This window comes from Ziziphus jujuba, chromosome 5 (genome assembly GCF_031755915.1).
Source record: "Ziziphus jujuba cultivar Dongzao chromosome 5, ASM3175591v1".
Lineage (NCBI taxonomy): Eukaryota > Viridiplantae > Streptophyta > Magnoliopsida > Rosales > Rhamnaceae > Ziziphus > Ziziphus jujuba.
Genome location: NC_083383.1, coordinates 6016377 through 6028782, shown reverse-complemented (window position 1 = coordinate 6028782; position 12406 = coordinate 6016377). Strand labels below are relative to the sequence as shown.

The 12406-nt window shown below is 33.2% G+C and overlaps 2 protein-coding genes across 2 annotated transcripts; both read left to right on the top strand.

Annotated features, from left to right (window-relative positions):
• The first annotated feature begins 487 nt into the window (after positions 1-487).
• LOC107420050 (probable beta-1,3-galactosyltransferase 12) lies at positions 488-3917 on the top strand. Its single transcript, XM_016028907.4, has 7 exons — positions 488-1030; positions 1478-1630; positions 1726-1808; positions 1910-2009; positions 2140-2253; positions 2571-2713; positions 3455-3917. The coding sequence occupies exons 1-7, from the start codon at positions 612-614 to the stop codon at positions 3541-3543; spliced, it is 1101 nt and encodes a 366-aa protein (XP_015884393.1). The 5' UTR covers positions 488-611; the 3' UTR covers positions 3544-3917.
• A 1056-nt stretch (positions 3918-4973) lies between these two features.
• On the top strand, positions 4974-5840 carry LOC125423045 (uncharacterized). The gene has a single exon (XM_048476172.2). The coding sequence runs from the start codon at positions 5084-5086 to the stop codon at positions 5603-5605; it is 522 nt and encodes a 173-aa protein (XP_048332129.1). The 5' UTR covers positions 4974-5083; the 3' UTR covers positions 5606-5840.
• Positions 5841-12406: the final 6566 nt, after the last annotated feature.

Below are 12406 nucleotides of genomic sequence, written 5' to 3'. Positions count from 1 at the left end.
AATCCATTCAAATCTGAATTAAATATTATTAGATTTGTATAAATTTCTTTAAAATCTAAATTGAATATTTCTGAATTTTTAAAAATTTTTAAAATCATTTAAATTCTAAATTGAATACATCTTTTAAAATTTGGGATGGACCGGTCTTTAATTTTGTGAATCAAACATTGGTATAAGCTCCAATGTTTCGAATTGCAGTTTCCTAACCGGCTATGTAAGTAGTTGATTTCTCAACATTCTAACACTAGTAATTTTAGGCACGAAAATTCGCTTTAGATTTTTTAATTTTTAAAAATATTATCTTCTTATTATTACCTTGTTAATGGAAGAACTTCCTTTTTGGTAAATTTAAAAGAGATAGTAAAAGAATAAGTGGAAATAAATATTTAATATTTTAACAAGCAAAGATTATAAAATATTCATTGATGGGAGGAAAAAAAAAAAAAAAAAAAAAGGTTGTTCGGAACTTTGTCAACGAAATACTTGATGAGCAAGAGATCTATTATATGAACAAAAAAAAAAAAAAAAAGGGTGGGGGAAAAGGACCTGCCAAGGGTTCCATTTTCCAAGTCTCACCGACTCACTCGCCCCTCAATCGGTAATTCACCAAAATGCCACTCTTCTCTCTCCGGACATCTCCCTCTCTCCCTCTCAGCTTCTCCTCTTCCTACTCCTCCAAAACCGTCAAGCCACAAAAACCAAATTTTGTTGTTCCCGCCACTCGCATTCCCTTGCCCATTCCCGTCTTTTCCATCATCTGCCTCTTTATCGGCCTTGCCGGGACTTTATTCGCCGTCGCTGCCCTACGCCGTCCTGTACCTGTACCCATTTTCCGATGCGGAAAATCTGAGGACACTTTCCGGGCATTCTACTCGGCTTCCCATTCTCGGCAGCTTGGGAACAATGGAGGCTTGGTTGATCGGCCTAAGCTTCTTGGGTTCGTCGGAATTCAGACAGGGTTTGGCTCCTGTGATCGCCGGGCGGCGTTGCGCAGCACTTGGTTCCCATCTGATCCAGATGGGCTTTTGAGGTATTTGATTTTAGTATTACAGACTTTCAGTGATCCCTAAATGTGGATTTTGTTCCCTTTTTTTTTTTTTTTTTTTTTTTTCAGTTCTATACTTCTAGTCATTGGTATCACTAATAGGTTTGCTTATCTTGGATTGTTCCTGCTTGTGAGTCTGATCTGGTTTGAAGTAGCTTCTAGATTCCATTTCCACACAGTCCACTTCGCTACCACAAGATTGATTCATAGTTATACTGGCCTTGTTCATTGGAATTTTGTGCATTATTCAGGAGCTTAATCTTAGAGTAATACTATATATTATCTCGTCAGACTCAAATTGTTTTTCTGTTGATGGTTTGTGCTGCACAGGCTCACTATAAAACGCTTTAATAATTTAATATCTTCCTGTTTTTGCCAGTAAAAAGTTCTCTTATTCTACATTCCTGATTCGTTTAAATGTTACCTTTGCAGGTTGGAACAAGCTACTGGTTTAGCTTTTAGGTTTGTTATTGGACGAACAAAAGATGCAAAAAAGATGGCACAGCTTCACAAAGAAGTAGAGGAGTACAAAGACTTCATGATTATTGATATTGAGGAAGAGTATTCAAAGCTTCCATACAAAACGTAAGTTTTTCCTATTTACGTTAAGTTGTTGTCTTGTAATTAATGTTAATGACTTGATGATCTTGGCAGCTTATATGGCATTTTCTACCTTGTAGGTTGGCATTTTTCAGAGCAGCGTTTTTGCTTTTTGAAGCAGATTATTATGTCAAAGCTGATGATGACATTTATCTGCGTCCAGGTACATTGAAGTGCGTATGAGATGCTGACTACAATGTATTACATCCAAATATAGTTGGTTGTTCTCTATGATTTTACAATTCTGTTTCGTTAATTTTTCAGATCGACTCGCAACTCTTCTTGCTAAGGAGCGGACGCATTCACTAACCTACATTGGGTGCATGAAGAAAGGTCCAGTTATCACTGACCCTAAGATGAAATGGTATGTGAGTTTGTGACTTGTTGAGTTATGATTTGCAGAGCATTTGCTCTTTTTTACTTTCATTTACTTTCTGAAATGTGTATTCTTCTTTTATTTTTAATGAGAGGATTTTCCTTAAAAATGATTTCAGGTATGAGAAGTCAGGTCATTTGATTGGAAGTGAATACTTTTTGCATGCTTATGGTCCTATTTATGTTCTGTCTGCAGAGGTGGTAGCTTCGTTGGCAACTGCTAGAAATAACAGGTCTGTTATTTGCTGGATCATTATGGTTATATTGTGTCCGATATACATTTTATATGCTGCTGAATCTTTCATGGCTCATTGCTAACATAATTTTTACCCATGATTCAACTGTTTAATCACTTAGATGTTGAGATATCAAATTATTTTTTGAGATGTTACGCAATAGGCAAAAGCAACTGAATTCTCCTGGGGGGAATTAAAAAAAAAAAAAAAAAAAAAACACTACTTGGAGAGCAAACTTGGTGGTTTCTTGTCTATCTTAGTAACTTATCTTTCCAAATTTGTTTTCTTTACCATGTTTTCCATCTTGCTTTCAGTTTGAGAATGTTTAGCAATGAGGACGTCACAATTGGATCGTGGATGCTTGCTATGAATGTTCAGCATGAAGATAACCGGGCAATATGTGATCCTCGATGTACACCTACATCCATTGCAGTGTGGGACATCCCAAAATGTTCAGGTACAGATATTTTCCTGAATGTCTAGTTTTATTTTGTTTCTCATAGATATTAGTGAATAAACAGAGGGCCAGATTTGTTCTAGATGTTTAAAAGGCTTGCTTGTTTAAGATTCTAGATATGCTGCAGGCTAATCATGAAATTATTATTATATCTTGAAGAAAGTGAGGCTGGTGCATCATTGCATTTTAAGCTCATAGGTTATATTCCTACTTTTTAGCAGTGATCAGAAGTTCAGAAAACTACATTCAGTAGGTGGAAAAGTTATTCATTAAATTGAATAAAAGCTTTTGAAGTTATTGATATCCTTTTCTTGGATGTACTCTTCTCTTTTGTAATCATATCTGAATTCCTTTTGAGTCATAGATTGGTGATTAAACTGGCCTTCTCCCCAAAAAGATTTTACGAACTAATGAACTTATGCTATATTGTAAAACAAATGTCTTGGTTCAGAGAGCTTACCCAAATCTGAAATTTAGTATTACAATTTTGGACAACATGGGGGAATTTGAGTCTAAAGTATTGCAAGAAGTAGTTTACCGGATGGATTGTTTGCTGGTTTAATGTGCACATTTTAAAATATAATTGTTGTAGATTGATTTTCCACTGATACATGTGTTGGGTTTGTCATCTTGATTTATATTTATTTTCCTGCATATTTGTCCTAAGGCTATGCAGTAGGAAACTGAAGAGAGTATTTTATCTTCAGTGCAACCTGACAAACTACATTGAAACATTCTCAGGTTTGTGCAACCCAGTTAGTCGACTGAAAGAACTTCAAGCAATAGATATGTGCTCCAAAAGTCCTACCCTGCCTCCAGATGATAGATGATGCCGGTTTTCAGACTATGAACTACCCTTCGAATGCAAGTAATTCATGAAGATTAGCTGGTTTGATGACAACCCCATGTTTGTTGGAAGAGAACGCAGGAAAAAAGATGCATTCATTCAAAAGAAATCTGAGGGTCGTTACGAATAATAAAAATCATAGGAATAGCCACTTGTTGTTACAAGCCATATATTGTGACAATGTGAAATCCCATAGCATTCGTAGATAGTTACATTTCAATATCGAGTTGGATTAACAATGTACCATATCAACAGCAGGGCCTGACCAACTATATTTGTAGCATCTGAGGAGAAAAAGAATCGGCCTTTTAAATGTAGTATTCTTTTATATAAATTAGTTAATGTCTGTTTATTATATACTTTTCTTTTTTCCCCTTTGTTTCGAATTGAATGAGGATGTTTGACTTATGATTGCCGATTAAAACCTTCTTCTAGGTGCATTTTTATACTCACAGGTGAAAAATGCAATGTTTGAAATATTTAACTACTTGAACATGCTAAATAAATGGTATAAAAAATTTAAATAGAAGAAAATCATTATGAATTAAAATTAATTGTAAATTTAAATTTCAGTATATTGGGAATCACACAACCTTTAATGTTATATAATCACAACTAAGATTGAAGCTTCTTTTCGTAGGTGTAAACTAAACCAGGCTGTATGCTATTTGGATGGCTTAGGAGTATTTTCAAATAACTCTTTAAAATAAATAAAGAGTATATTTTTATTATCCTTTGAAATAAGGAGTGAAAATTGAAAATGTCATCTAAAAAATCACTTTATTTATAATTTGGTATATATATATTTTATATAAAAATGTATTATTCTATTTATAAACCCTTTTTCTTTTTGTATTAACTATCATTTTTTTTTTTTTCACGAATATATGAATTATGTTTTCAAATGTTATAACGGTGACATAAAAATATGTGTAAAAAATGGACATGGCTCTTGGAAGAACCCCTTGGATGCTATAGAACATAAAACGATCGCCATTCGATAAGTCCAACTTTGAATAAGGTCAATCACGTCAATTCATGGGAAAATTGAGCTTATCGAGGCAACATCGTCCTTTCAATTTGAGATCCACCGCAAGATATGTAAGGAGTACAAGTACCTATGAAGTAAGCCGTTAGATTAACATAAAACAGAAATGTATAAATATGGACCGTTCAAAAATAAGAGCAATGTTACAGCTTAGCAGCATTTTGAAACTTTCTTGGCTATAGTAAAACTGACGTCTGACAGTACTTTTGGCTGTACTATCCGTCAGCTGATTCCTCAGTTACCACAACATCAATCCGCCACGTCAGTACCTATGTACCAACATCCTACGTGGCTGAACCTCCTGCTTGCGTGGCACCTACTTTCCAACTATTTCTTGTATTTGACACTCTTATATTTACTCTCTCTCTGTCTTCTAAAGCTTTTGCTTAGCTTAGATACTCTGCACCTCTACTGTCTGTGTTCCACAAAAAACACATTAGTCTCTCTCTCTCTCTATCTCTCTCTCTCTCCGACCATGGAGGCAACCTCAAAATGTTCGCCGGAATCAACCACCTCCGGCGACGTCTCAGGGAAGTTTATGGACCTCTTGAGGGAACACGACGACGATGACGACGCCGCCGAGCTCTTCCCGGAGATTCCCATTAAAGAAGAATTGATAGAGGAGGTGATGCAAGAGCTTTACAAGGAGATAACTTATACCTCCGATTGCTACACCAACATATCATCGTCGCCGGCGACTATGCCTTCGCCGTCGTTGGCAGCGTCGTTTGTGGTTGGCAATGGGAAGAGCGAAAGCTGCGGGGCATCGGTGTCTGACTCGGCGTCGACGGTGATGGTGGGGGTGGAGTTTGTGGGATCCGGCGAGAGGTTGGGCGGCGTCAAAAAGACGGAGGTTGGAAATGGTTCGTCGTCGTCGGCTGTGGGGAAGGGTTATGGGGAAGGAGAAGTGGACGGCTGTAATAGCGTGGAGGTGGATGATGAGTGGCTGGCAAGGGTTCTGAGTTGGGGCCCAGTGGAACTTGAGCCGTGGATTTGATATGAATCATGCATGAACGAGTGTGTTGTGGGGTCTTTTACTTAGGCACATGTAGTCATAGGTCCACAGCGCGGACTGAATATGAATACCTTTTTAAGTTATATAATTACGTTTCCTTGATTAGGCAGGGTATTGGCTTAGCCATAACAAGGTTGCTCAAAAGAGTTTAGTTTTTTGTGTATGTATGGATTCTGTGTGTGATATCCAAAATCCCAACAAAATTACTCTTTCTTTTTGTTTCCTTTTCTTTAATTTGATGAGCATTCAGCATCTATTCGGTTTTCTTAAGCAAAAGTTACTTATTTGATTGTCACAAACATTTACTTTTTTTTTTTCTTTTTTTTTTTTTAAAAAAGGTGTTTGATGATTAAAAAAGACTTTTTTTTTATAAATAAAATGAAGAAATTAAAATTTTAGACTTCTTAAAAAAAAAAAAATTCTACTTTAAACTTAAAAACATTAAAAATACTTTTTAAATCAATAATCAAATAACTATTAAGTTTTTAATAAAAATTCCTTTTATATAATGCCTATCGAAAGAACTTATACAATCAAAAGTTCTTTTTACATAAATTATACCAAATAATTCCTAAGTAACACCAAAACTAGTTGCAACATAAGCCCATAAATTTTTAGGCTTAATTTATTCCTTTTTTCATGCATTGCTCCATGATTGAAAGATTAGGAGGAAATTGAATTCAAATCATGAGTTTAAATTGCAATAATGCATTGCTCAGTTTTATATATTTGTTAATGGAATTTTTGATCGGGCCGTCCACAAATTTATAAATAGAAACGAAGGCGTAGGTGTTTTCAGATTTCATGTTCTCGTACTGTCACTTTCTAGTATATGGTAACCATACTTAATTATTAATGTCACATTTGCAATACAATGAAACGTACCGCTGCTGCAAAACATAATATCAAGGCGGTTAAAAAAAAATCAAGTCGGTTGAGCAGTCACCAAACGAGCCTGAGATGCGCGAGTTCGAGTCGCTGGGGTGGGGGGCAGAGGGTCAGCAAAAAAAAAAAAAAATATATATATATATATATAATTAAAATATATAATTTATATTTATTTTTATATACGCCTTCTTGTCGTGACTCGTAATGACATCTACTCACCCACGCCTAAAAGCCGCAGAAAATGATGATGTGGCCAAAGGCTCCAAAACATACACAGATGTTGCCGGTGGGATGCTGCCTGCTGTACCTTAAAAGACTTTTAAGGCAGAGGGCCTTTGCATTTGCATTTACACTGACAAAACGAGGCTCTTTGCCATATATGTCCATTGCTATCATCAATGTTTTTTTCTTTAATAAACAGAAAATTAACTTAATATTGGTGGTCGTTGGGGATTCAAGTTCCAATTTATTATAAATAAAAAATAACGATTTTATCCTAAATTGTCATAGACACAATTGTTTGATGGACCTTAGCTAGCTATTTGCTAAATTTACACATTAAAATATATAATGTATTTTCTAATATTGAGATGAGAGATTTGAATTTAAAATCATAGTATCAGTGAATGAATCTTGTTTAATTGTTATATATATGGTAATGTATAAATATATATATATATATATATTCCTGATCCTAAGTTATATGTTGCTCGTGTAGTAGTGTTATTGAATAAGAAATTTAATGTGCAGCCAAAAAAAAATGTTATCTAGAACCACCCTAGCAATATATATATATATATATAAATTAATAAGATTCATTTATTAGGGTAAGATTTCATTTTAAATTATCTCTACTTTTTAATTATTATTTAAAAAAATATAAAACATATTAAGGTTTTGTTTAATATGCTTTCTGCTTCTCCAAAAATATTTTTTGGAAAAGTAATTTTTTTCTGACTTTGTTTCTGAATCTATAAGCACTAAGAAGTGGCTTTTGAGCCCAGCCAAACATGGCCTAATTTTCTAATTGATTTTTTTTCTTAAAATATATTATAATTATGTTGAAAAAAGAAAAAAAAAAAAGCAGAAGTATGTTCTAATTGATTGGCATATATTAATTTATTTTTTTTTTTGCAGCGCCATAGAAACTGATCACCATTTGATTCATTCAATGAATCGATTTCTATTTTTAATATCATTTATTTATCTTTGACCATATATATTTCTATTTACGTCAAAAGGACAAGAGACTTAACTTTAGATTCCGTATTTTAATTATTGAATTTTTAATCGAATTGTATGAGGTAGAAAATTTAAGGGTGTCTAAAAAAAACTTCAAAGAAGGCATTCAAAAAAGAATTTATTAATTAATTTCCCCAAAAAAAAAAAAAAGTCTAATAATAGTGAATCTAAAAAGGCCAGCAAAATTGGTAGTAGGTCATGAAATTTCACTTTTAAGGTGAAGACAACCTCTCGTTTAGTAGACATTATTTATATAAATAATTAGGGGAAGGCAGAAAGCTTGGGACCTAATTAACAAGAAAAGACATTATTGAAACTGTAATAATCAAGTTTATTTAAATTTTAACCCAAGATAGCTAATTTTGGTATTGGTGTTTTTTATTTTTTTGGGCGTATTGATGGGTTTGCTAGATAATGCAGCTGGTTAAAGATTTAAATAATATGGATGAAAACGATGGGACATGACAGACCCACCCAAACAAATAATACGTACCAAGTGATCCGAAAGTAGAAAGCTTTAGTGGTTGCCAATACAACCTACTATTCCAACCTCCATCCTACATTTGTTCTCGTATTGGAGACTTGGTCCATTCTCAGTAATCCCTTAATTTTGGTCTAAGAGTCAGGACCGTGGTCCTCTATGTAATTTTGTTGTTTTCAGGTTTAGGTATGGGTTTAGGTTTAGGGTTCTGCAATAACAAATAGTACTCTCTTGGAGTTATGGGGATGGTGGATTTTTTTCCCACAAAACCCATCACCCCCCCCCCCCCCCCCCCCCCCCCCCCCCCCCTCTCTCTCTCTCTCTCTCTCATGTTTAGGGCTAAAAACAAATCCCCTGTGTTCACTGTTCACAATTGTGTATTTTGTTCTGCAACGATGCTGAGATATCAGTGTCACTTTTTTTTTTGGTTCAGAAATCGCTCTCTAGCTAGCTAGCTAGCTATACTGATTTTAATAAAATATTTCGTTCTTTGCCTTTGTTCATATATTTTGTACTTTATATATTTTTATTCATTCTTTTCATGAAAGGTCGAAACGCAAAATCCAATGTCTCCGAAATTGGGCCAGTCTGATAACCATTAACCTAATCCGTGTCTACTTGGAAGCCCATGTAACTGAAATGTATTGTTCTGCACCGTTAAAAGCTGTAGCGCAGTGGAAGCCCATTTGTCTCAGCTCCTGGGCAACACAAAGTTCAGTTTGAAAATTGGGCCCCTTTTGCCTCCTCTTGCCAATGTCTCCGAAATTGGGCCGTTCAGATAACCTAATCCGTGTCAACTTGGAAGCCCATGTAACCGAAATATATTGTTCTGTACAGTTATAATCTGTAGCGCAGTGGAAGCCCATTTGTCTGTGATGGTTGGCCCAAAAAAAAAAATTTTATTTGGAACATACTATGGAACAATTTACAGGTCTTCGGTTGTAAACTATCGAACATACACATTTAGTATCAGAACTAAATATGCTTATAATATTTGATACGTTATGACCGAACATGTCTAGAATGATCATGCAAAGTTTAGTAGCATGAGGAGAAATTATGATTGCGTGGCTGGAAACTCTAAAAATAAGAGAGAGAACGAACAAGATTGCATATCAACAAACAATAAATAGATTTCAAGCAGCTCAAATCCCAAATGTTTTTGTAAGGACAATTTAGTAGTAGGGTGTCAATGGACCAAGTCGAGTATGAGTATTATCATTTTTAAGTTTGGCTCATATGATTTTAAAAATGCATAATCTTGGTTCAAGCTTACAATATTTTGAAATAACTTACTCATGTTTGGCCTTAATTTGTTTAGAAAAAACTCAAAACTTAGTTCGGATCAGTTCGTTACAGTATAATAATTTAATATTCATTTTTTAAAATAATAAGTTTAATATTAATAATTAATATAATTCATTTATTCTATTAATTTTATTATAAAATTAATATATTTTTAATAAGTTTATAAATTTAAAATATAAAAAATATTGTTTATTCATCATAAATTTAATGTTAAAAATTGATTTGTGAGCTTCTGTCTTTTTGTTTAAGATTGGCTTTCTTTTTACGAATTGAGTTAGAGTGAATTAAAATTGAGTCAAATTTAAACTCATCATGAGCTACTTAACCTACCTAGTAGTAATATCACAATTCTTCATATGCAAAGTCTTAAATTTGAGTAACCTTAACATGGGGAAAAAAAAAAAAAAAGAAAGAAAAAAGAAGAAGAAAAAAACAAAAAGTGACAAGTCCAGATGTTTTAGTATAGAAGTTTGAAATTGAAAATAATATTTAAAAAATAATTAATTTTCAATTAAGGCAGACAATTAGCTTAGAGCCTAATTCTTAAGTCAGGCCAAAAGATAGTTGCGTTTCCTTTTTGTGTAAAAGGATAGCGAAATATGAGGTTGGAAATTCAGAAGCAAGGCGTTTTGTCGTTTGATCAGTCCACCCACACATTTTCAAGCCAACACAGCAATGCCACGCATACATGTGAGGGATAGATTGAGATGGGGCTCTCTTTTCCAACTTGAAAAACCAAGATTTTTGATAAGCATTGGCATTATGGGGTTTTGTTTTATTTTATTTTTTGTTGTTGCATGATATGCTAAGACAAATTTTTTTCTTCTCTATCATTGTTTATATGATGGGACAAACTAATTTGTTTCAGACGCGCATGGTTATCACTACTCAAACGTAGCATCTCTCTTGGTCTCTAACTTATAGATCATCCACCAAGTGTTTGATTTTTAGAAAAGCGTTATCTCTATTTGAATGTCAAATGACGCCAAAATTGTTTATCTTATGATTAATTTATGGGATTTAGTTGATAATTCTGTTTTATCTCTTAATTGATAGCACTTCTAATTTTTAATTGGATACTGAAGATAACGTCTGATGGATGTGGTCAAGACTCAAGATCGTCGTAGGATCATGACTACCCTACATAATAGATACTTTTTGAAGCAAAATGGGATCTTTCATGGCATTTATAAAAGATTTTAACATATGGGTCAGGAGAATATACAATGGTATAGCTTTTTAAAAGCTGCTCTATCTTCTTCCACCAAATATTGTTCATATCAATAATCGTTATAATTAATAATGTTTCATTCTAAATTGACAAATTAAACAGCTTTGTATCAATCAAAGGGAATATATATATATATATATATATAGATATATATATATGTTGATATAGTTTGATAAACATAATACATCTATTTTAGTAATTTATGTTTTTAAAATTATCAATAATTAATATGGTAACTAAATTTAAAATTCTAAATACTAGAGCTTAAATCACTTCAGCGTCTATTTAAAAAAAAAAAAAAATTATAAGAAAAAGGAAAATATTATTGTTACTTGATAAACATAATAAATTCACTTTCTAATAAAATTTTATTAAAAAAAAATGTAAAGAATATTTATTTAAATCTATCATGGAATGATGAAATATAACTTTAATTTAATAGTATTGAGATCGAGAAAAGAAACTATTTGAAAATTTCCGAGTAGAAGATAGTTGAAATGAAAATATCCAAATCTATTCTAGTTTAAAAAAATTTGAATTGAAAAAAAAGTCAACCTGTAGGGAAAAGTTGTTTGGGGTTATGGTAGCTAAAAGATTTTTCTAGCACCCTAGAGAAGAGGACAAAGAACAAATACAGACTGAAGAAGAGCATAACAAATTATCTTCATGTTTCAGATTTAAGTAATCATTCCTTCCTCATGTGACCAACTCACCTGAGTTTACACAGAAGAAAACCCCATAACTCTTCCACTTCCCTTCTCTCTTCCCTCCCATTCCCTCCCCCCACCACCCAAAACATTCCCCAAAAAAAAAAAAAAAAAAAAAAAAAAAACACAGATATTTTGGCTTTTATCTCTGCAACATATCTAAAGTAAATCAAACACATAACAATTATACGTGGCCGTATATATAAAAAGAAAAAAAATTCAAATCAACTCAATTCAATTTGTTGTTTAACTGGCGCTAGCTAGTGTGATAAAAGTAAAAACCTAATATATCAAAATCAGGCCTGATGGGAAAAAGGTTGTGGGGACTAGGGTAAGAGGCACATCACTGTTACAACCTGTGCAAGAATTAATTCAATGTCTTTTGGCAAGACTAAGGAGCATATGTTTATACTATTACTATATATGTCTTTATGTAAATAATTGCACAATCCTCTACATTTTCTCTCCCACACTGTATTCTAAATTTCTATAAACGATAAAGAGCGATGCTAGCTGGTTGGAAAAGTAGGGCAATGAATCGAATATATATATATATATATATAAGCTTTTATGAACTAATAGCTTGATTTTTACTTTGGGGAAAGACTAAATTTTGATTACTTCCTATTATTAATATATTCATGTTTTATCTGCATGATCAGGAAAAAAAAAAAAAGAAAAAAGAAAAAAGAAAAAAGAAGAAGTTCGAGTAGTAGTTTTGAATATATATATATTTACACACACATATACGTACATAGGTATTAAGGGTATGTATACTGAAGTGGTATGGGGTGATGAGGAGCGCAGATACGGTTGTCTTACTGAGGTCGAGTAGTAGCATTCCACACCTCCTTTCGATTTGTCTTTTTCAAAACTTGTCTTTGTTTGGGTGATATATGAAGTCACGTGAATGGCTTTAAGCTCTC

What these genes read in the sequence shown, in the direction of transcription:
- LOC107420050 (XM_016028907.4), top strand. Translation starts at nt 612, where the DNA reads ATGCCACTCTTCTCTCTCCGGACATCTCCCTCTCTCCCTCTCAGCTTC. An exon ending in ACTGACCCTAAGATGAAATG is followed by an intron (nt 2,010 to 2,139) that starts GTATGTGAGTTT and finishes AAATGATTTCAG; the next exon opens with GTATGAGAAGTCAGGTCATT. An exon ending in GCAACTGCTAGAAATAACAG is followed by an intron (nt 2,254 to 2,570) that starts GTCTGTTATTTG and finishes TCTTGCTTTCAG; the next exon opens with TTTGAGAATGTTTAGCAATG.
- LOC125423045 (XM_048476172.2), top strand. Translation starts at nt 5,084, where the DNA reads ATGGAGGCAACCTCAAAATGTTCGCCGGAATCAACCACCTCCGGCGAC.